This window comes from Centruroides vittatus, unplaced genomic scaffold (assembly GCF_030686945.1).
Source record: "Centruroides vittatus isolate TY-2023 unplaced genomic scaffold, ASM3068694v2 contig_436, whole genome shotgun sequence".
In the NCBI taxonomy this organism is placed as follows: Eukaryota; Metazoa; Arthropoda; class Arachnida; order Scorpiones; family Buthidae; genus Centruroides; species Centruroides vittatus.
Window position 1 is genome coordinate 1,835,793 of NW_027122237.1, and position 25,296 is coordinate 1,861,088.

Genomic DNA, 25,296 nt, shown 5'->3' on the forward strand with positions numbered 1-25,296 from the left:
TTTGAGCAGGCTTTACTGTATATTTCTTACTTATTTTTAAATGAACGTATTGTATATTTTATGCGAATTAAATGAAATTGTATCTTAAATAATGTTATAAAACTATTTAAACGCATTATATTGTGTGCCCAACAGTCAGTTAACCATTGTAAAGAAAATTTCTGTTGTATTCGGTTAATCTACCAACAAACTTTGCAAAAACCGCTGGTAATTACATCCTACTCGTTCGAATGTCGATACACGACAACACTCGCAAATCGCCGATTTGCAAAATATATTCATTTTCTCGAGTATTTGTATAATGCTAAGCATTTTATTAATAAAATGAGCCAGAAATGCAATTTATCAGAGGTCCGAAAGTAACGCGCTCAGCTAATTTCCGTTATTTTTAAATAAATAGATCAAAATGTCGAATGCGATTAAGAAATTGCACTCTTCTGGACTTTTCGCTAAATTTACTTATTTCAGCAATTCTTTCTACACTCTGGCATAATCCTAAATGTTCGACAGGTTATCTATACACTCGTTTTTATCATCAATTCTATTATTATTATTATTTTAGCTGGTACGTAACTAAAATTACATAGAACTTAAGCACGAGATTGAACAAAGATATAGACTTAATTTAGTTAAAAAAAATGATACATTATTGGATACTTCGATCGGGGTTTAGTGTATTTTTTGTGCTGAAACATTAGCTTTTCTAGCCAGCGGCTAGAAACTTAGAGAATTTTAATTTGGAGCTTTATAAATCCATCTTTTAACTCCTAATGAAAACAGAATCGTTTTAAGCTCTATAATAAAATTTTATAAAGCATTTAATAATTATGTACGTCTTAGTTTCTAAGATAGTGATTAATACTTTTCTCTATAAGTAAAATTCTTTGCACGTTTACATTTGTTTTCTAATATTATACCTACAGACCGAGAGGAGGGTTCTTAACCCTTTTTTTTCTACGGATGCCTTCTCGGAATAATGTTTTTAAATGTATAAAATAATATATATGCAGTAAAACCTGTGTAAACCGGAATGTACGGTACCGAACATTTTTCCGGTTTCCGTTTTGAACAGGTTTTCTGAAACAGAAAAATCGCGCGGTTCCGAGTAATTTTTTCTGTTTGGGCAGGTTTCCGTTTTACTCGAGTTCCGTTTTGAACAGGTTTTACCGTACACGCGCCTCTTTCTTTACACGGTACTTAATTTCAAACAATAAAATTTAGATAATAAATTGATTTTTATCCTCCGAGTCCACGGACCCGCGAAAACTCTACGAACCCCTGGTTAAGAACCACACTACAAGGGATAATTGAAATGAAGGTTTCCAGTCTTTTATTTTCGTTATAGAAGTATAAATTATGTATTGGTTGAGGATTATACAAATAAAATTATATTAATTTATTCTATAATATAGGAAATTTTATAAAATTCGAATAACTTTTTCTTCTCGAAAAGAGCGTCTTTAAATAAATACAGATCTTATGCCAGACGGGGCACAATTTACGTCGGTTGTAGGCCTAAGCTATAAGATATAAAGGAACCCTGGTAAGTTTTAAGACACGAGGCCCTAATCTGCGGCTTGTTTAGCTTATATGTATAAATTCGGGCCTCTTCTAGATAATTAAAAATATCGTTTTCTACAAAATAATTGAATAAAATATTAGATAAAATCTATAATATTCGTGACACGATCTTAAAAATTACATTTTGCATACGTTTCTTTGTCGAACGCGTTAAATGCGAATTAATAAACAGCGAGAAATATAATAATAAAATATTATTTTATTTTACAAAATAATCGAGATACATTTATTCGAGTATTTATTCGATTCGGAATTAAATTAATAATAAATATAAATCATTTATTATTTCCAAATACACGAAATTTCGTTATTTCTTTGGTAACATTTACGATCGAAATGCAAAATTACTATTAATGTCCGCAGGAATTGCCACTGCTAGCTGCAGTTAAGTTCACGTAACACGGGAGAGTGAAAGCATCTGGTTTAAAGATGTCGTTAAGTGCCGAATAACTAGAAATAACTCCCGCAACAATTCCAATAAGCATCACTTCTATTAAATATACTCTTTCGTGCAACGAGATGGTCCTAGAAGGAGTCATTTATTTATTTTAATTTTTAAATAAAGAATCGAATTATAAATAAATGCTTTGGTTGATATTCTTAATCGTGGGTGTGCGCACAAAATTTTTCAGGGAAAGGTAAATAATTTACATTAATATATTTATATTTAATTACTTCCCAAATAGATTATGGAATACAATATTGCATTCGAGCATCGAGGGGGTAAGGAATCTAAAAAACACTTTTATCGGTACTATTATAATTTGTGCAGTTTTTTACCCGATTCCAGGGTGGGGCAACTACCCCGTTCCACCTCTGCACACGCCCGTGTTCTTAATTAAGCTACATTTTGGCACGTTAATCTTAATGGCACTCGGTAATGTTCGATGCAACTTTACGTGTATCGGTTTCGCGGTCTTCGTAAAGCGTTCGTGACAAATCTTCGTAATGTAATGAGTCGTATTATAAAGTATTTTAATTGCAATTAATTATCTCGTTATCACCGTAAGAAACTGTTTAGTGAAAAAATTTTAAATTTATTTAGATAAAAATACAAAAAAAAACAATGGATTTCTAAAGATTTGAAGACGTGTAAGAAGAATTGAAAACGAGTCCCCCATTTCGTCCCATAAATAAATTTTATAAAAGTATAATATCAAATTTCCATAAGCAAAGAAAATTTATGTAATTAAAAGCGTAACCTGTCTATAGCGGAAGTTTGATGACATTTTTTCATTAAATTCGAAACAGAATAAATAAAACAAGAACTAAGTGTCGAGAGTGCCAAATTAGAAGCTTCTGTTACCTTATTTATATAATAAGTACAAGATTTATATTTCAAATACTGTATGTACTGTATACCGCATATTACTAAATATACTGCGCATAATAAACTAAGCGCATTGCCTAAATAAAAACGTATTAATAATTGAAATATCGAATTTACATTCATTGGTATAGTCGATTCAAAATCCGTTCGAATGTAAAAAATACGGGGAGATTCAAAAAGCACTTTACGACTTTGAAAGCGTGTGGAATTTTAACGAGAAGTCTTACAGAATTGGTCGAGGCGTAAGTTTGTGCGCATGCACCTCCGTAGAGGGGAGCAAACCGGACACTCGCTCCACCCATAAAGTGGAGTAAAAATTCCACAAATTATAATCGTAAAAGTGATCGAGATAGGTAACGTCGCACCCTCGACCACGGGACACTTTGTTTTTTAGATTTTGTCTGTCGTTTACTTTATTGTATTGACGCAATACTGTATTCTACAACCTCCTGGTGAAAACACCCCCAAAAATCAAATAACATAATTAAATAAAAGTCTACCGATGTAATACTTGTTTCCAAGCTTTGCTTCCTGAAAATTTTTTGGGGAAACGCCCACGTGATACGAATTTTGTATTATATATATGTATATATTACATTTATATTTACCTTTTTGGCCATTTTGGATGTCTTTGATCGCAAAGGCGCATATAAAATATCGGTGGAAAAACAAAAGTCATCAATGTTACCGTAGAACCACCTACAAAATTTAGAATTTTTCCAAAATGAGGGATACTCTCGGCAATGAAAACAACAACACCCATTACAGAAGTTCTCAATACAATTCTTTTCCAATTGAAAGCTGAAATTAAAAAATATATATGGTTTTAAATATTAATTTGTGAAAGCGCAAATAGTAATTTAGGAATATTATGGCTTAAATGATGGCTTATGGATATTATGGCTTGAATTTATGGTTAAAGACGAAATTACGTACATCGAGGAACTTTAAAGAACTCTTCCAATTCTTGGGCAGGTGGATTTACGACGATGAGAAATGCAAAAAACAGATGAGCGGCTAATAATATTTCTACGGTCATTTTGAACGGATTATCGTCTAAAGATAATAAAATATCAGGACGAACCGATGATCCGAATACGTGATATCCACAAGCAGAAACGGGTATATACAAAAGTAACAGTACTAAAAATACATACATATATATGAAATTTATATATTAATTTAAATTATATTACTTTAAAAATTAAATTAAATATTATAAATTTATATTCTTACTCGAAAATGCAACCAGTACGCACTTCGGAAATAATTCTTTCTTTTCCATGTCATTCTGAAATGTTGGAAAAGTGGAAGCTCCGCCAAATGCAAATGCCACGGTACCAAAGCCTAAGAAGAACGATTCCACGGTGGCAACTTTATATTTTGGTGGCGGCACTTTGGATTTTTCGAATAAAATATTTATGATCAAAAGAACGCAAGCGATGGCTGTCGAAGCGAATGCTCCCACCGCAGCTGGCCTAAAATTAATGTAAAGGAATCAATTAATGAAAAAAATATGTCATTTAAAAGTCACACCGACTTCATTTCTTACCAGAAATCGCTAGGCGTACCCAGCCACATCAATGGACATAAAATTGCAGCAATGATTAAAATCCAAAAACAGAAGGATAAGTCGTATAATGAGCAAACTAGTTGTTGAACCAGTTGAGCGCACAAGAGAAGAAAGACCGTGCTAACTCCTATAAGCGTAAAGTCTACGCAGAAGGATACGACGTACCTGAAATGATACAATGTGCCAAAAATGCCCATTAAAGTACAGTTTTCGAATCTTTCGATAAGAATTTCAGGTTGCACTTAAGTAATTAGCTATACATTATCAAATTTTTTCAAATTATTTAATATATTCATCCTTGTAAAACAAGAACAGTTGCGATCGAGCCAAAATAAGATCCAACAGTCGAACTTCATCGAGAGCCAAAACATCGATATAGAATAGCTTTGGGCTCTTTATAAGGATAAATAAATAAACAAAAGATAATTTATTAAACGAGTGAAACGAATTAGTTGTTAGTTAGTTTACAATTACAGGTATACCTCGCCTTACGTCGGTAATCGGTTCCGGGAGAGGCGACGTGAGTCGAAATTACGGTGTAAAACGCCAATAACCAGCGCTTAAAGACCGCCGAATAAGACGACGACACAGAAACACGGATGTTTTCGTGTTTCGTTCTCTAGGATTACGATGATTATACTAACATTTACTGTAAATACGCATATTTTAATACGATTTTATGCGCTTTTAACGCTTTCCTAGTCATATTACGACTTTTATATTTGTGGCGGACGGATGTAAAGTCGAATAAAATGACTTAAACTCGATTTTTATTTTTCCGTATACTTCTTTGACAAACGACGTAATACCGAGGCAAACCCGTAAATCGAGGTATACCTGTATATAAATTAACACGCATCAACGTGATAGTCTTTAGCGCCGATGGTTTCTTAAAACCATCGGGGCAAAACTCAAAGTCGAACGTACTGTCCATTCTACTTTATTAATGGAATTTGTAAAATGTTCGTTTTGTAATAAAAAATTATTTTTTCTCGTATTTTTTTTTTTTTTTTTTTTAACTCTTTCCGCCCTGTGGGCACTAAGAGGGCCTCTTTTAGTAGGCCCATTATGGGTTCGGCCAGGCCCACAATGGGGCGACCGGGTGGTGAGGGACGGGGCCCGAGATATCCGAACGGACCACCCCCCGAAAAATTCCTGGGGATTATTCGACCCGTTCGGATTCGATCCCGGGTCCCCCAGAGCGGTAGGCTGCCACCTTTGCCGCTCGGCCATCCGGCCGTCTTTTTCTCGTATTGTAAACAGAAATTATTAATTTCATTAAAACTGCGAGGGAAAGTCAGTAATTAGGTTACAAACGAATTAACAAAATTTCTAACACGAAAAATGAGTGTTATAATAGAATCCCCTTAAACAATTAGGCGTTTGTCCGAACCGTCTACTAACTTCCGAAAACACGCTGCACAAAAATCGATTGATTGCTGTTGGAATCACTACAATACGTGTTCCTGAATCTGTTTATTACTTAAAAAACGTTCGAGTTTTCTTTTAAAGATTCAAAAAGAAGATCATATAGCGTCGTGTGATTATAATGTTTTAGTCGAGCACTTGTCGAGCACGTTTGGTTTGATTTTTGTTTACGGCAACGCAACACGTGGGCGATCTGCCGAAGAAGATGCCTCCCGAAAAAACTTTCTATGGAAAACTGGCCCAATTTAGGTGTTACAAACGTGAAAAAAAAACCAGAAAATTCCACGTGGCCGGCCCGTTGGTCGGGCGCGAACTTACGACCGACTAGTTACCAGTGTTAGGTTGGTATTATCCACTCGGGTATTGGTGGATCGGCCCCATATGTTGAGAGAAGTGGTTAAATGTTTATAGAGAATTTGTTAAAAATGATGTTCTATTTTGAATTTCATTTTTTACTTAATTTTGGTAAATGTTTGTTTGTAACCTAATTACTGATTTTTCCGTGTATATTTTCATTTTAAAATTTTTCATAGGGCATAAAATTATTATTTTTGCTTCATTCAAATTTCAGACATACTCATAAACCGAAACGTTTACCTCATACATGTGCATGTAGCTCGATACGCTATTGCGGGATATGGATATCTCATTCTCATTCTATATTCCGGCCACCTTTCTTCCAAGATTAACCAACACCGTCCTAAACATACTCCCGCATAACCGGCATTCACGCAGCATACAATGATAATCAGAATTCCAATCCATCCTGATAAATATTTATTTAAATAATTAATAAACGTTTTATATTAAGTTATTTTAAATTTTTGATTACATTTATATTTATTAACTATCTAAAACTTAGAAATAATTTGTGCTAGATTCTGGCTATAAAGTTAACTTACTAACGAACACGTTAATATATATAACAAGCGCCTTCTGGTGACTGAATTAGAAATTAATCTTACAATTTTGTTATTGAAAAGCGCTAATTAAGTAATAAAATATATTAAATTAAATTCATTAAATTGTTATTTGTTATTTTAATAATTGGTCTAATAATAATAATACAAGAAAATTATTCAACTAATTTACTAAATAAATGTTTGCATAATTAAAATTAAACAATATACTATTCGTAATTCTATCAATATATAAATGCATTTGTAATCAAAATTGATTGTATTTTAAATCTAATAATGGTAGATAAATAAATGAATTGTAATTTATAGTAAATATATATTCCGGTGCTAATCTTAATTTTCTATTCTTCCGGATATTTTTGGGGGGCATTCTGGGCACTAAGAGAGCCTCCATTAGCAAACCCACTATGGATTCGGCCAGGCACACAACGGGGCTGTCGGGTGTCGAAGGACGGGGGCCGACATATCCGGACGGACCACCCCGAAAAATTCTCGGGGAATTTTCGATCCCGGTCCCCCAGAGAGGTAGGCTGCCACTTAGACTACTCGGCTATCCGGCCGTCTCTTCCGGATATCGAGAAGCCCTTTGTAATATGTCCTCTCGATGAGGATTCTGTTTTGGTCCCGTGCTCACTAAGAGGGCCTAATCATATTCGTAATATATCTTATAATGAGTTCGACTAGATTCCCATTGTTAGTTCGGGAGTGAGGGACGGGTCCTACATATCAGTCCCGTAACCAGAAATAAATCATCGAAGGCTGGAGGAAAAAGCTGAAAAAATTGTGACTGCTATTCTTCTATTTTCCAGCTAGCACTAGGCTCTGCTACCGATGAAAAAGTCCCGGACTTGTAAAATCCGGTTCACCAGAGTACCGAGCCGGCGCTTTTACCAGACATCGAGATGAGGAGCCTCGATGCCAGGTCAGGTAGTCTTTAGTGAAGAAAGAGCCCGACAAATTGGAGCCAGACCATAAAATTTCCGCGAATCCGACTAGGACTCGAGTCCAGATTTCTCACAGGGATAAGCTGATATTTTAATCAGTTTTAGGGATTATTAGGAACCATCTTTGGCGTTATTACTTGTACAGAGATAATAATTATTACTTTTAAAACTAGTAAAAATTAAATTATGAGAAATGCAAAATTATAGCAATAAAAACCTTAATCTAGTTTTAATTTTATATCAAAATATTTATATTCTCAAGTCCAAATAGAGTAAGTGCCAGCAGAGTTTCGGACGCAAGAAGGCCCTAGAATTTAATCTTTAATACAAAGGCAAAACATAGAAACGATATAAATTGAAGAATCTTCTAAGAATCAGTGATGAAAAACCTTGTTTTTTTATTTGCTTTACTGATGTTATGGCTTTCGGAGGCCCTGTATTTGTGACGGGACAGGCCTCGATCTCATCTCTCATACCTTGTGATACAAAATACAGTTAAAACTTTAAGTACGCTATGCCCCGACCGGACGTCGTCTCGCCATCCGGATATGACATTATACGCGTACAGTATAGTAATATTCTATGAATCATATATTAAGAATAAGAATTAAAATAATTATATGTATATGTAGTATAACATACTGCTTTTGTTGATATAATAGATGTTTAAGACATGTATAAGGCCGGCTACACACGTACGGTATACCGGATGGGTGCGCCTGTTCAGAATACCTGCCAGGTATAACGGTACCTGTGTACTAGGCTTAATACCGTTATTGCGTTAACCAATATATAAAAAATGAAATATAAAATACAAATCTTTAATGAAATATGCATTTATTTTCAGTATTTTAATTATTGTTACATACACCTGACCACGAGCGTAAGAGTCGGGGAGTAAGTAGGAAACTGCCCCCAAATTCGAGCAAAACGAGAACAAAAAAATCAAAATCCCCTTCCTTCTTAGAACGTCGACAAAACTCATCCCCAAAAATGTTTATCACTTTATGAATAATAAAATGTATAAAGTGTGTAAAATTCATGAAATAAAACGTACGTCCATTGAAGTTCAACTGCTCTCCTCCCCTCGTCCGACTTATCACACCCCTCCCTCCCCTCCCCTCCAGTGTAAACGTCGTTTATCGACAGCCCCTTGTAACAGATACCAGTACCTGTTATTGATATAGTTATTCGTGAAAGTTTTCAAGATATTAATAAGTATATGCAGCGTACGAATGTAGGCAGATAGACATCGGACGAACTGAATGTACAGTTTTAAATCTAGTTTGGTGTAGTTTGCTGGAAGTCTTGCGAATATACAGCGGCCCCACATTTGTGACCGAGGCCTCACACGCCTCTCTAGGATTAGTCTTTAAATAGTTTTAAACTATATTAATTAGAATAATATTAAATAATTATTAATTAAAACATCTTTATTTTTAGAAATGTCAATTATAAAAATTTATTCATTTATTATCTTAAAAAATTGATAAATTCTCGATAAATTATAGCAAATTCTATTTTTCGTTTTACAATAAATGAGCAAATTTATTAATTAATTACTAATTAATTGATTAATTGACAATTTATTAATTATAAATGCGTAATTAAATCTTTTAATAGTTAATTAATTATAAATATATAATTATACTTTCATAAATTCGAATAATTTTAAATATAATTTCGTCCTTCTGTGTTCTGTTTAAGATTTCTCTCACACTAGAAAACAGTGTTAAGGTTTTCAAGGTCGTGCAGCCGGGGGTTTGAAGGTCGTTTTGGCAAAAAATTAAATAAAATTAAAATTAAACATTATATTATATTTATTTTGTACTCGTTTACCTATTCCTGTATTAAGTTACTCTCTATTTTAAAACCCAATAAACTACGTCTCTACCCTTTAAAAATTCCACGCACGAGCCTCGAAGTTTTTAAGATTTTACAGAGGACGGAATTTCGTATCGAATCGCAACCTCGTTTGAACTACATTTTACGCTCCCGTATCTGAAAATCTAGCATTCTCCAGCCTTAAAAGAGATAAAAATTGTTATTCATCGAATACTACGCTTCCCTCCATCCACCCCGTTTGCCTGTTGGTCCGTCCATTCGTTCGTCGTCTATTTTCGAGTAACGTGACTGGTGAATACGGCAGCGAAAATTAATTACTAAGCCGCCAAATTTTCTATTTGTTAAATATTATTCAACATACAGTCATTTCCCTGCACTTCTGCACTTAAAAAATGTCTAGCTCGGGCATTAAGAGAGATAAAGTTTCGCGTATTTACTGTCCTTCCCTCTATCCATCCATTCGCTCGTCCTTGCTTTATCTATCCTCGATTAGTTGACTCGTTTACAGCGAAAAGTAACCCCGTTAATTAATTAAAATTATAATTACGTTTTAAATTTGTTCGTCCGAAAATACATTCTTTATAAGGAATTAACTCGAAATTATTTATCTGTAGGAGAGACCCTGAACCTTCACCGCTATTTGATATTACGTCAGGCGATAGCCCTATTTTATGTAATGTAGGCCGCGTGATTCATCACCAGATTCGAAAACAACCGAGTCAAGTTCATATATAGTTTAAAGAAAATAAAGATAATTTCGACTTACCGATATTACTGACTGCTTCGGGTAGAGCTAAAACACCACTTCCAGCCATTTCGCCGGCGACGAATACGGTGGCCTTCCAAAAACTCAAACCTTTCTTCTTCCTTTCTCCGTCTTGCACGTCCACTCGCGTAGATTGCTGCCATAAAGGCACAGTTTCGTAATCGAATTCCGACTTTTTTAAGAAATTCGGCATGGATAACGGCCACCGAAATCCCCAGAAATTCTCTCGTTTATTCGTACTCGTCATCGACCCGTCATTCGCAAGCACGAGCTGATATTCGGTGTTTTCCTCTTCCCCTTTTTTTAATCGTTTCCGAGTTCAGACTATCAATTTCTGTTAACTACGACATGTTTATAACCCAATTTTCCAGTCCAAGTTGCGTGTGTGTAACGAGAAGCCAATGGTGTCTGACTTGTCCGACAACTCCAGACTACTTTTATATCCTTCTTACGTCATACGGTTTAGAGGTCCATTCCCAATTTACGCTCGTTTTTTTACGTGACTTTTCTAAGCTGTGTGATTTATTGAACTTCTGTAAACACCGGGGAAAAAAAATTGTTTTCTAACGAAAGCTTTGGAAACTTTCCTTTTTTATCGTTCTCGTGTGACGCCATAGGGTCGAAAACCACGCGGCAATTGATAATTGTGTATAATAATAGATGATAACGATACGGTTTTTATCGGAGTTTACTGATATTTTATATATAATTTTGGTCATTTAGGATTAATCTAAAGGTCTACATATATATCTATTTATATTATTTTATTTTTTTAATTAATTAAAACTATTTACCGGTACTTAATTCTAAATTAATTAAAATTCAAAGAAAAACAATTATTTAATCAATTTATATTTTATTCAATTATATTATTTACATGTTTTATGAATTTATCTTTTAAAATTGTAATTAAATAATAATAATAATACATTTAAAATAATTTTCGCGCGTAAAAATCTTTAATATTTTTAAGAATTTTTAAAAAAATGTTAATTATAATTATTATTATTATTAATTTTTTATTAATAAATAATAAGGAAAAGTAATTAAGTTTTATACTTAACAAACGACTTCAGTTTGTTTTTATATAAGAATAAATATATTTGTAGGCTTTACAAATATTTATTTAACAGTAAAGATGAAAAATTATGATAAAAATCGTATTTTTTAAAGTTAATCGAAAGTTTTTTGGTATTAAGTACCCCGGAGTAACCCTGCGTAAGTAATATTAAGAAACCAAAAAAGGAGGGAAGAGGAAACGAGGAGCCCTTTAAGGGGAAAAATGAAAGAAAAAATAGCATTAGGAGGGACGAGGGAGAAAAAAACACACAATTTGGAAAATTCGATCGGATGCGGCACGATCCCGAATTCTGTCGACGAAATTGTAAACAATTTCACGTCCCGACGGGTGCAAGTTGGCTTATTGTAACTCCGAAGAAAAAGCGTAGCGGACGACGATAAACGGTTTGACGAAAGGTTAAAATACATTTCGGTCTCCGGATAAAATGTTGGATTAGATAATAATCTATCGACGTAATATCGAAATCGGTCAGATTTGAATCGAACTATACTATAATTAAAAATTAATATTAATTAACCTTACCTTAATTTTGGCCGGTCGCTATTTTCTACTTTTATAATTAACGCTTTAACGATCGAATTATAGGAATTAAATGCATAAATTTTAGACGTTAAAGAACACCTTCGATGCGAATCGTAATCGAAGGTTTTCGTGTCAAAATTAATCGAACGGTCGGATACTCGAAGTACGAATTGGATACTACAATCCGCCAGTCGGTCTTTTCTAAATTAAACCCTCGATTTTTAGTTTAAATAAACCAACGATGCTTATAAAATATAAATCGCGCGATATAAAAAATTAAAATTTGATAGTTAATAGTAATTTTTAATAAATAAATAAGAGAGAAGTTCGAGGTGCGGGGAATGGCATCCTCTTCCGAAAAACGCGTCGCAGCATCTTAAAGAAATGCGATTATAAAGAAATTGGCTTAAAAGGCCCGAAACGTCTAACTTTATTATTCGAGTACCTCTTAAAAAAGGATAACGAAAATAGAACAGATTTCGACATCCGCGGGAATCATTTATTATTAAATATAGTTTATCGACTCGTATAGAATATTATACGACGATATATGAATTAAAATATATTTTTAGCTCTTATAGTAACGAAAACTATTTTTAAGCGCTTCTCTCGGTACGCACTTGATAAGTAACACCCGCGTGTAACGCGAATTTTTTCGTAAATTTGAAAGATTTCCAGTAGAATTTTCTAATTAAATTCGGGACGACGAATTTCGGTGGTGTAAATCCGTTAAATGTAACGTCTCGAACCACGTTCGATCCTCCGACACATTTAATACGGTCCTTAAACTTAATTATAGTCGTAATTATAAAATAAAAAAGTCGTAAATTTCTTTATAATTCTACCCACGTAAAATATACCCGATGCCGTTAAAAAATATCGCGTTAATAGCGTTTACTGCGTCGTACGACGAATGTTTACGGATACTCTACTTAGGTTACGGGATTATCGAATGGATTTACGAATTAAATAATCTATCGGAAATTTTAATTAATTATTGATAGAAAACTTTGCTAAGAAATGTAAAGTATACCGTAATTAATATTGCTTAAAAGTATTGCGTAACGATTATTGCTCTTATTTAAAAACCTCGATGGAGTAACAATGACCTAATTTTATACGCGAAGAATGTCGCAATAAAAAATTGTACAACAAATTCTAATCAAATCGTTTTACTCTATATGTATATATTTTAAATCTTAAAATGTAAATTAACCGTTAAGAACATTTCGACATTTTTATTTGTTCGTTTCGCCGTTAAATTTACCGGCGAAATTAGCAGACCGCGATTGCCACCGTCGATTCTAACGGAAATTTGCTCGTTTGAATTCGTGCGCAGATTTCCCAGACAATTTTTAAGCCGAGAATATTTAAATTCGTGAATTACAAATCGTATTTATTCATTTCGTAAATATTCGTAATCGAAAGCGCACGAATCAATTATAAGTGACTTTATTTTTATATCGGTCGAGTGTAAATATAAAAATAATAATTGTATCGTTGCTATTTTTATATTAAAAATTTAGAAATTACGTTTATGGTGAATAATTAATTCTAAATTTATTTTTTAATTAAATATTTTATAATGAAAAAATAAAATTCAAAATTTTAGGTTTTGCTTACAAAGTTAAAGTCGCTTTACTTCCTCCGGTTCTGTTATAACAAAGGGAAAGTTTGTCCGTCGATCAAAAAAATGACCCCGCAGATTTTTACATTCTTGGACTCGGGGACCTCGAAACGTCGAGAAATCCAAAAGAATTCGGGGTTTTATGGATGTTAGTGTGCGCGTGTGTGTATAAGGAGCGCGGTTTTTGTTTACCCACTTCGAAGCGTAATAACTCCCGCGCTTTTGGTCGAAAATTTCTGAAATTTTCCAGGGAGGTTTGCTTATTAGGGGGATCGATGCTGTTAAATTTTGGTGGTTAAAGGTCGAGGGAGTGGGAAGATAAAGGGGACCGCGTGTCGTATCTCCAGTCGGGTTGGACTCGATAACAATTTTACTCGTTACTAACATTTACAGTATTTTTTTTTTTTTTATAATAAAATTTATCTCTATCCTCAAAATTAAGCTTTTAGCCATTGTATAACAATTGAAAATATAAGTTTTTCCATAAAATATCGTAACAGATGGTGGCGCACGCGGTTTGAAATGCTGCCGGGAAAGTTAATCGACTCGTCACTGTATTTTTTTTAAATAGAATTTCTTTTCGCATTCCAAGTTTTCACTTAAAGTAACGAATTTATATTTTAACTTAACTTATTAGCAATTTTTCAGAAGATTATAATTAACTTTACAAATTAGATTTTCATCCTTCATTACTTATTTAAATTCTGGAAGTTAATTAGAAGAAATGTAGACTTAACTGGTAAGAAATTTTATAATGTCGGTACAATTTAAATATAAAAAGAGGCATTGGATTCATTTTATTCCGCTTACAACAGGAAGTAAGAATTTTTTAGAATTTTAGAACGTTTCTATAAAATAAAACTACTCAAAAGGGACCAAATCGGGGGTAAATTTAGACTCGGCTCTAAACTCGAGGCTTAAGACATCGTAGCGTGAGACCTTAAGCTGCTTCACTCGATACAACGGAGAGATTTGCGTAGATAAGAGACCGTCCATAAATTACGTAAGGGCGATTTCGGCCATTCTAGACCCCCCCACCTACCCCCGTGTAAGAAACCGTAATATTTTCTTCGATCTCCCCTCCCCTTTCCTTCCCTGTATTACGTAATATTTAGGCATAAATATATAGAAAGATTTTAACAAAAATAAATTTTTTTATAAAACTCTAAAAACCTTAGGTCCAACATATATAATTATTAATTAGTTAATTAATATGTACTATTATTTATAAAAGACTGTGTGAACAAATTTTAAAATTTAACGAATTCGAATGAACAATTTATTTTAAAAACATTTTTTAATTATTAACAATCTTTTTATCATCGTCATCATTAATCAATGTCATAATATTCATTTTTATATTAATTTTAATTTTCACAAAAGGACGCAAACAACTTTGACAGATCGACTAGCTAGTGCACGTGTAAACAGAAACGTCATACAAAATAAAACAAGAGAGAATAGAGAGACACCACATTCCGTTGCCATATTTACGTCTTGGCCGAGGCCAACAAAATAAACTACACGCTGCCAAAATGTGCTAGGTGCACCCGGGAACTAAATCATAAAGCTCGTAAAACTCTACGTAATTGGGCAATACAACCGACGCTACTTTACGCAGCCTCTAGCCGGGGTCGTGTAACTAGTAAAAATTCAGTAAAGTAAATTACTCTCTCTTCAAAGACAGTTTCCCATCAGAACTACAAAGCGCTGCACAACTGTTTCTACTAATGCCTCTCTGATACTAGCGGAGCTCCTTCCTTTGCCACTACGTATTGTAGAAAAGGTTCTAAACTACTACATCACAACTACAAACATCGAGGCTCAACAACGGTCTCTACTATCTACGGCTGTTCATACGCTACCACATTGCGATTACCCTACTATCTCCGATCATCACCCTGTAAACAAGGTTATTTGGTGTCATCCGCTTCCTCCATTGATAACCATGCAGACATCTACGCAGATGGGTCCAAAAGCTCCCTTCGTGTCGGCTCAAGTATCTGTATTTTCCTCCAAACTGACATATTTTGCCCAAAATATGTTAGAATGTACAGATACCCCCACATACCTCCATCTGTCAAGCTGACGAAGATGCTGTCTACCAAGCTGTTCAGTGAGTCACTTCAATACCAAACAAAACTCTGTCTATCAACATTTACAGTGATCCTCAGTCTGTCCTAAAAGCTCTATTAAATCCCAATTGCAATAGCAATAAAATCACGTATATTCAGCACCATATTAAAAGTCACGTAAATAAGATAACTTTCATATTTGTTCCTGGCCATACTGGCATACTAGGAAATGAAAAAGCCGACTTTGAGGCTAAGTCAGCCGCAGAGGACACCGACTAGGATTACACTCGCATCCCTCTCTCACGCAGCAGCCTTAAAAATTATATTCGTGACAACGCTATGCAAAAGTGGAATCAACAACGGTCGAGCAATAAAACTGGTAGAATAACAATACTTTATTTTCCTAGTGTCGAATGCGGGTTCTCATCACCACTTAGAGATTTAACGTTCGCTACTGCTCGACTACTTACCGAGCGTGATAATTTTAGAAGCTACCTGGCGACGTATAACCGGGCAGAAACGGCCTCTTGTTTTTACTCTACACACCGTCGACCGTACGATCTATCATTGTCCCATTTACCATCAAGATAGACTTATTCTGAAATTAGAAAACTTTACGCTCGATTTCGGGTGGCCGTGTCCACTCGATAAGCTTGTTCAGAAGCCACTGTTTCACGCTTTTTACAATTATGTTCAAAAAAATGGAAAAAAAGACTATTCATAATTTCTAATTTCTAGTTTTAAATCTTAGTTTTTACTTAAAGCCGAATACTAATTTTATGTTTACTTTGTATCATGTATTTTGATTTATGTATTCTTAGTGTTATACACCCATAGGAGTGGTGCACTCAGTGGTGATATTCAGCGGGTTCGCACAGGTTCGCCCAAACCCGTCGGTAAAATTTTCAGTTTTCCGAACCTTGTTAAACACACGGAACATTTCTCAGTGGTTTTGTTATTTTTTTAAAATATATTAAAATATACGTATTATACTCTGTAACACTACTAAACTAGAGCCTTATAACCCGTTGGCACCGAGCATTTCAATCTAGATTGCGAGCGAGGTCGGGGACTACGTCTCGGCGCGATCTCTCTCGACCGTTTCGATCTCGACCGAAACGAGGTTTAATCGCGATCGATTCGAGACAGTTCTCGAAACTAGATTCAGTCATAAGAGAGATCCCACAATCTCACGCGCGCGAGATAATACAAGATGGCCGTGGAACGCGTGTCGGGCTACGGACAGCGAAATAAAAAGGATATCGTATTTCGATAGACGATCACAACTATTATCGGCAGAATTCGGAGTGAAAAATTTCTCCGCCTAAAAAAAAAGGTCGACAGCACTAATATACTATTGTTACCCGGTCTTCGCCCAGGGCTCGTTACGTTCCAAGTACGCCACTGATTATTAGATATATCGCGAGAAAAGGTATTGTATTTATTTCTAGCCAAAACTTTTATTTCGTTTGTCGGTGATTGTCGGGGAAAAATTTTCTGCTAGCGAACCCTTTGTTAACTATTTCGAATATCACCACCGAGTGCACTTATTCTAATAAAAAACGAGAGAGAGAAACCACCACACGGCCTTTCTCCCACGATAAAAATTGCGTCGAGCTTAAATCTGCTAGCGTTATTTATTCTATCACGTCACACGAGACAACGAGCGTTCTTAATAGAAACCGCCAAATCGAAGACAAATTCAAAATTCCACCACTCGACGAGATAAAAAAAAAATATGACGCAAGACGAGATGTATTTCCCCCACCCCTCGGTAAGAAATGGTAAGAAATCTTCGATCCCCACCCACCGCAAAATACCTTACGTAATTTATGGAAGTTGAGATAATACGTCACAATTCTATATATATTTATTTATTTGTCCATTGTTATATCCTAACTGGATTTTCGTTTAAAAAAGTCGATCGATTTATTTGTTATAGATTAAATACGTTATCCGAAGACATTTTTTAACGTTAGTATTCCGCGCCGCTTACTCGGACACGCCGACACGACATCGGATATCGGGAAATGTCGAAACATCCCGAAGAATCGTGGAAGTCGAATCGAAAACAACGACATTAAATAATCGAATCTGGCGAAAAAATTCCTCGTTTTTTCGTAGTTTTCTCGTCTACATTTTCTAATCGTTATTAATTCGATTATCTTTTGCCACTTATCCGAACAAAAACGGCGGCGTAACTATTTTCCGACGATTTCGCAATTAACGAATCTACGAAAAGATTGTCTTATTCATAAAATTACTCGGAAAATTAATTGCAAATATATAAGAATTGTTCGACGTTAAGCAAAATCGTTAAAACTTGCGGGTGTTATTAGTTAAAGATTTTAGAAATGTTCTCTTACGTCGTAACCTCGGAACGTTCGTCCGTCTTTTCTCGATCCGAAGAACGGAGTCGGATAGACGAACGACGGGACCGGATACGGAGACTCTAGGGCGGGAGGCCGCGGTTAACTCGCGTCGTTTCGATTCAAAATTTCCCTCGAAAGCCGCTAATAGACGACCGGTACGACTCTATCGTTAAAAGAAAAGTACGACGTACGGGGGCCAGCCGTTATTAATTAATTCGAGGCGGAGAGCGCCTTTTAATTTAAATAAATTAAAAATATAATTAAAAATTGCGGCCCGGCATCGAAACTACCTCGGACGTATTTTAAAAGTCTTTTCGTCCCGCGGACCTAGGAGGATGTTTTTCGGCAAGCCCGTTACGGGTTCGGCCGGATCTACGATAGGGCGCCGGGGGCGAGAAACGCGCTCGACGCGTTCGGACGGATCGTGCTCCGAAAATTTTCTGGAGTAAACTTTCGACATTTTCGTCGCGTAGATCCGGACGACTCGAAAGTCGGCGGTTACAGAAGATTACGACAGACTTTAGTAAACGAGAAATTCCTATTATCCGTATCCGACATTCTAACGAAAGATTTATTATTGAGAGAGAAAAAATTCAAAATTCGAGGATGGAGCGGGCTCTAGTACGGTTCCGATTACGTTTTTCCCAAAAAGCTCGCTAATGTCGAGAATTAAAACAGACCGATAGCAGCCATTCGAGAGTTTTGTGGATAAAAAATGTATATAAAAATATATTCGGTAACGTTGAAAATACGGTTAGAAATGACTACGGCCGTTATTTTAAATTTGCTTCCGTAGTGGGAGGCAATTCGGAAAACCGACGGTTTGGCATCGCGGCTACGTATCTATCGTCTACGTCTAAAACTTAACGACACCGCTCGATAGTTAAAGGATCGAAAAATTCGTTACGTCGAGTGGGAATGCGACGCATCGCGCGCGGCGGAGCGGGAGCGCCGCCATTTCGAGACGGTTTCGCCGCGGCACATACTTTCCGTTTAGTATACATTTCGACTCGGACGGTTCGAGTTTCGATTTACGGCTCTCGTCGATATTTATCGATTGCCTACACAAAACGTTAGTGCGGGGTAGTTACGGCGAATACGTACGGTGTCGAAGCTAAAAATTAAGAAAACTTATTACGACGTCGGCCTATATTCGTGGAAAAGCCAAATCAAAATGTAGAAAACGTGTACGGTCGGAAGGGGTTTCTCGACGGCAATCCGGCGATACCCATAAAACACCGTACGACGGAGTGCGGCGGTGCCGGAAACGTAAAATACTCGGTCGCGCGTACGTCCATCCGGGCACGGCGTTAGCGGAAAGTAAGCTCCGTACGCTACGATTCTAAAAACGTCGTTAAGATTATACCCGAATACTAACCGGATCTCGCCACACCCATGGCGATCGTCGGAGACTTTAACGTTAATACCTGGCGAGACTCGGTGCGCGGCGAGTATAATTTGTCTTTATCGAAACTCCTCCGACAACGCTAGGCAATACGCCAGAAATCTCGACCCGTCCCGTATGCCGTTCGTATCGTACTTTTCGTATCGCGCAACCATCGTTAATAAAATTATAACACACTAATTATTCGTTTACTCGATTTCTTTCCCCAACCCGACGAAAGCAAAATGTCGCCGTCGTAAATAAAACACGGAGATCGAACGACTTCTTACCGTTAAGCAACGATTACGGCATACGTATAATACGCCCGAAGAAAATATTACCCGTTAACGTACGCGTATTGGCGTAAAACGCGCGGCCGCGTCCCCGACACGACCGCGCCCTATTTTTTTCTCGCGGCGAGAATGGCCTTATCGACGACGGTATACGCCGGGCCGGACGGCCGAGCGATTAAGATGGCGGCTTACCGTTCCGGAGAAGTCGGGAACGGATCCGGACGGGTCGAAAATACCCCGGGCATTATTCGGAGGGTGGTCCCTCCGAAAAATACGTCCGAGTATCGAAGCAAATATTGTACTTTACCGTAACGCTATGGTCGCGCTCGAAGTATAAAAGCGCGGGTCCGGTTATTTTAAAACTGTCGTACGGTGTTCCGCGGTTAGATTCGAGTTGTCCGTAACGATTTAAGTCCGCGCCTTCGTCTACACGCTATTTTTCGATTCGATAATAAAGAGACGAGAAAAGACCGCCGAAACCGGCTCTACGGCCGGCTTACCAATTTCGTCGTACAACCTCGTTCCCGGTTTAAGTGCCGGGATCCGGGCGTGCTTCGGCCACGTCGTAAATTAGAATTACGCCTTCTTTATACCAAAATGACGGCGACGGAATCGTACCTCCGCGTTATCCGAGACGGTTCCGCGCCGCGATACGAAAAATAACCGTTTTCTTTTATACCGTTTTATATCTCCGACTGTTACGTACCGACCGTTTACTGCGATATAAAAGGAAACGAAAGCCAACGCGCCATCAAAATAGGATAGACACTTTGGCATCGGAGAAGAGGGCGGAAGTAACGAGTCTTAAGAAGGTCGCGGTACGGACGATCGAGACGAAAAAGGAAATTATCGTACGAAAACGGTACGCGCGTGGCGGATCCGGCAGCCGCGTTTAAGACGTGGCGGGATGGGTAAATGCGATTTTCATTTTAATACACGATATTAGAGCATTTTATCGCGTTATTTTTACCCGAAATTACGCGTATCTGCCGTTTTAAGTTTAGGATCCGAGGACGGATTAATTCGCTTTCCGTTATTTCTAATAGGGAATCGATCGGCATTTCCGACGGCCTCCCGGAACGGATATAAAATATTTATTTGTATAAAATACGGCGGTACCGTACTTTATACAAATAAATATTTTACGTCGATGTTACTATTTCGTATATTGTATATTTTGTTTTTTGGGCTCGCGTATTTAAAATATTTATTTCTATCCCCTTTATCGTAAAATTGTACCTTGGTTCTATTTGAATTATCTATAACGAGTGTGTTTATAAACGTACGCGATATTTATCGAATCTTCAGATAAGTAATATTTAAAACTTTTCGAATATATTCGTATCGAATGCGTACGATGATAATTTTTACGTCTTAATATAACCGTTTAACAATCGTTCCGTTTTCTTATCGGTATTTCCCCCCCCCCCCGGTAATTTCGATTCTTGCCGCCCCGCGCCGACTTACGGGCCTTCTCTTAATGCCTATCGAGTGTTCGGCCGGGTCCGCGGTTAGGCCCGAGATATCCGGGACGGACCGGCCGTGGAAATTTCCGGGGTGGCAAATATTTTCGACGTTCCTAAACCGGTAACCGAAAAAAAATTAACGTAATAGTATTTACGTTAAATTTTAGTTACCGGTAATAATTTTTAATCGTAAGTTTAATACAAACGTTACTATTAATTTTCGATAAAATTACAAATGTAAATTTAGAATGGAAATCCGAGTTCTTACTTCGGAATCGGATAATCCGTCGCGCATTTCGGAACAACTTTTGCGCGTAATTTTCGTAAGCGGAATCGAAACGTTATTCCGAGTCCAAAACTTCCGAAAGTCTTTAAACTCGGACATTTCGCCGAGGAGTTGGCGACGTAAATTAGCGAATTATAAAATTTTCACCGTAAATACTTTAAAAATTGGCGATTTTTGGAGTATCCGTGCAAAATATTTTCAAAAATCGCCATTTTTCGAAAATATTCTGTGCGACGACGCGAGTCCGAAAGTTGTCGGAAAGTCAGACGAATAAAGTATTCTTTTTTTTTAAAAATTAATCGAAATCTCCAAAGTTTGATCGGAACTTCTCGGAAATTATATCTGTAAAATGGGTTTACGAATTTATCTTTCTTCGATCCGTCGAAATCATTTTCTTTATCCCATAATTTAAAAATTCCTTCGCATTTAACCATTCGGTATCGGAATATACAAAATAATCGCCGTACTCGGAGCCTTCTTTTATCTCGAAAAATACGACGACTTTATTTTCGTCCGATTCTATCGCCCTCGATAATGTTTATAATGGTCTTCGCCAACTTATTAAAACGTAATTACGTATTTTTAAATTTTGGCCAACAGTTTGTAAAAATCCAGCCGCGGCCATACGGCACTTACGCTAAACGAGCTACGGCTTAGGGCCTCGAGGTACGCGGCTACCGGCGCCTTGGCTCGTCCCCCCAAATAATATATATTACCCGTTACGATCCGGGGAGGAGGAAGATCTTAGATCCGCGCGTCTAAATCTTGCGACGTATAAGTCTTTTACTACGCGCGCGTGGTCCGTAGGCCCGGGGTTTTATCGCGCCACGCTAACTTTATCCGGTTTATCGGCTCCCTGGGTTAAAAATAATCCTCCGTACTCTATTACTCCATCGATTAGACGTACGATAATATTAGTCGTAATTTTTTATCTGGCGAAAATATCCGGTTTTAAAACAATTTATACGTAAATTCTTACCGCTTCGTTCTTATCCAATTCTTTGTCTACGGCTTCCGATACGGAAGCTAATCGCTTCAAGGAGCGTAAAGAAACGCTGTTGTCCGCTTCTTCCATCTTTTTACGGGAATTATTTACGGCTCGAACACGAGGAGGTGGTGCTTTTTATCTGAATGAAAAATAAAACATTATAATCGACTCTTTTTATCACTAGCTAAAGGGCATTGGTAACCTTCTAAAACAATTAACTCTATCTTTCTTATCTCCTTTCTGATTTGAAAAATTACCACGTTTAACGAAGATATCAAAATTTACGGTAATCTTTTTAATTATACGTACAATATATTTAATTTTATTGCGTAAAATTGCGTAATAAATATGATTTTTGTGTCGCTCTTGCGATATCTGCAATTTGTACTTATCAGAAAGTTGGCTTTAATTGTAAAATAGTTAAATTTATTATATTTAACGAGTTTTGCAAATTCGCGCATTACGTCGTCGCGTCCGCTCTTCTAGGCCCGAAAATCTACGAAATCCCCCAAATATCGATAATTCGGAAGCGTAAAAATTACGTATAAGTTTCTGGGAGATAAATTGCAAATTTTTCGGCTAATCTATACGAAATAAGGTATTTAATACAATGCGACGTTTCGTATCGCTACCTTATCGGAAATGCGCGTACTCCGTTTGGCATAATCGAAAAAAGTTATTCGTCGAGTTTCACGTTGTAAATATCGATAAAAATTATATTAACGAGGCGCTCGGATCGTTTTATGTCGTTAACGGATTGAGAAGGCGCGCGCCCTTTGCCACGCCGGCAGTCCCGCCGGATGTTTTTGATTACGCGGACATTTTAGGTTCTATTTTCGTGTTTTTACGGGTTTGTTTCTTTCTTCGATAATTATTTGAAGAAAATCTAAGACTTTCCGCCAAATTATTTTACTAAAATACCTTAAGTACAAAATACTAGTACGAAAGTTTTCGGTAACTTTTTTATTCTGTGGCTTTTTTTTTAATCCTATAATTTGTATTAGACGGTACGGTGTTTTCTCCGCCTGTCAATTTGGAACATTTTGTTTCGGTTTTCGATAAAAATTCTTGGCACGGTTTACGAGATAATATTTTCAAAAATTTCCCGCCCGACGTATTGTCGTCTCGAAAGTCGAAGCGCGACGTAGCGATCGATCTTCGCGACGTTCGGGAAAATAATAAGAGGCCGACGGTTGTTTATTCCGCGACGGTGTCTGTTACTTTATACGCGTCCACTACGTATATACCGCATTTGGATGTATTTTAAAACGAGTATTTCTGGTTTCGTAGCTTCTCTAGTCGCGGCGTCGACCGGGTGATTATTGCGAGCGATCGAAAGAAACGGAGTAAAACTTATTTCTGTTTAGCATATACGACGACAAAGTACGGTGTCTTTAAAAATCGACGATGTTATCGTAAACGGGGCGACCTACGATTTGTACGAAGGAAAGATTTTCTTAGTGTTTTCTTAGCGTACCGACGGGTTAAGCGACGATTTGCCGGGAGAGTATCGGCTAATGGAACGCGCGAGTGCCGATTATCGGCGGAACAATTATCTTTCGGTAACGACAACCGCGTAAAAGTAATTTTCGGATTGTTTACCGGCGTAAATTTGTAAGTGGGGCACGTTATATGTTTTAGTGTGAGCGAGAGCGCGTCCGTTCTTAATGGGTCGACTTTTTATATACCGACGGAAGCTACGTCTTCTAAACGCTTCCGGCATTTTGTCAGTTGTCGCGTATTCGCGTATCGAATAGTTTCGTTCGCAATTTTCGACAAAGTTGTTAGAAACGTACGGTATAACGACGAAACGGATACCGGTATTTATTCGAACGAAAACCACTCGGTCGGAAACGTCGCGCGTGGTCACTCGCGGGTTATTAAAATTATACCAGAATATAGAAATTACTCCGGTGCATCGCACACCGGAAAATATTCTCACGTCTTAATAAAATTAAAATATATTTTAATTAATTTAACGATTAATTTAAAAAAATTCTTCGCTCGTCTCTATGTCGTATAAGTTTTAATCGCGGTTATTATCGGAAGAACGTAGATTGACTAGAAAAGAAACGATTAAATGTCGAGATATTCGTTATGGAATAATTATTCTTACCGAAAATATGATCTTGAATATTGAAAAATCCGTCCATAAAGTATTTATTTACAGTTAATCGTTTATAAATAAACGCGCCATATTTGCATAATTAGTAATTATTTTATAAAATAAATTAGAAAATCATAAATATACAAATATCTATAATTGATGATATTAATAATATAAATAAACTAGCTGACCCGGCCACGCGTTGTTGTGGCTCAAAATGTATCTATTATAAATGTATAACACTTCCCCCGTGGGGGAAATTTCAAAAAATTCCTTCTTAGTGTATATTCTCTTGACGTACCCTATTAAAACGCAATCAAAAACGCATCTAAAATAGTATAATAAAAGCCGAGTTCTTCACAGTAAGCCTTAATCCCGTCACTTTTCCCGCTGGGGAATATCGAAAAATCCCTTTTTAGTGTATATTCTGTTGACGTAACCTATTAAAACGCAATTAAAAACGCAAAAAACGCATGTAAAATAGTATAATAGAAGCCGAGTTCTTCACGGTAAGCCTTAATCCCGTCCATCTCCCCCCACTGGGGGGAATTTCGACATGTATATTATATAAAAACACGTGCGTATTCGAATGCAACGTTGTGTCAAAATTTCAAAGGAATCGGTAGGAACAAACGAACGTTATATTTTATTTATATTAATATTTATATTAAGTAATAATTTTAATAAAATAGGAATAATTAATAGTTA

At 36.5% G+C, this 25,296-nt stretch overlaps 1 protein-coding gene across 3 annotated transcripts in view; it reads right to left on the reverse strand.

Annotated features, from left to right (window-relative positions):
* Positions 1-1,839: 1,839 nt before the first annotated feature.
* mah (mahogany) overlaps positions 1,840-25,296 on the reverse strand; it is a 353,681-nt gene continuing 330,224 nt past the window's right edge. The window contains exons 2-9 of one of the 3 annotated variants that reach the window (XM_067272354.1): positions 22,473-22,620; positions 10,388-10,523; positions 6,510-6,678; positions 4,464-4,649; positions 4,148-4,389; positions 3,848-4,054; positions 3,520-3,712; positions 1,840-2,106 (exon numbers count right to left, since the gene is read on the reverse strand). In XM_067272354.1, coding sequence (XP_067128455.1) covers positions 1,932-2,106; positions 3,520-3,712; positions 3,848-4,054; positions 4,148-4,389; positions 4,464-4,649; positions 6,510-6,678; positions 10,388-10,523; positions 22,473-22,568 — 1,404 coding nt within the window. In that variant the 5' untranslated portion in view covers positions 22,569-22,620 and the 3' untranslated portion in view covers positions 1,840-1,931. Of the gene's footprint in view, positions 2,107-3,519; positions 3,713-3,847; positions 4,055-4,147; positions 4,390-4,463; positions 4,650-6,509; positions 6,679-10,387; positions 10,897-22,472; positions 22,621-25,296 lie in introns of those variants that run through there. The other 2 variants (XM_067272353.1, XM_067272355.1) reach the window with 2 other exon arrangements.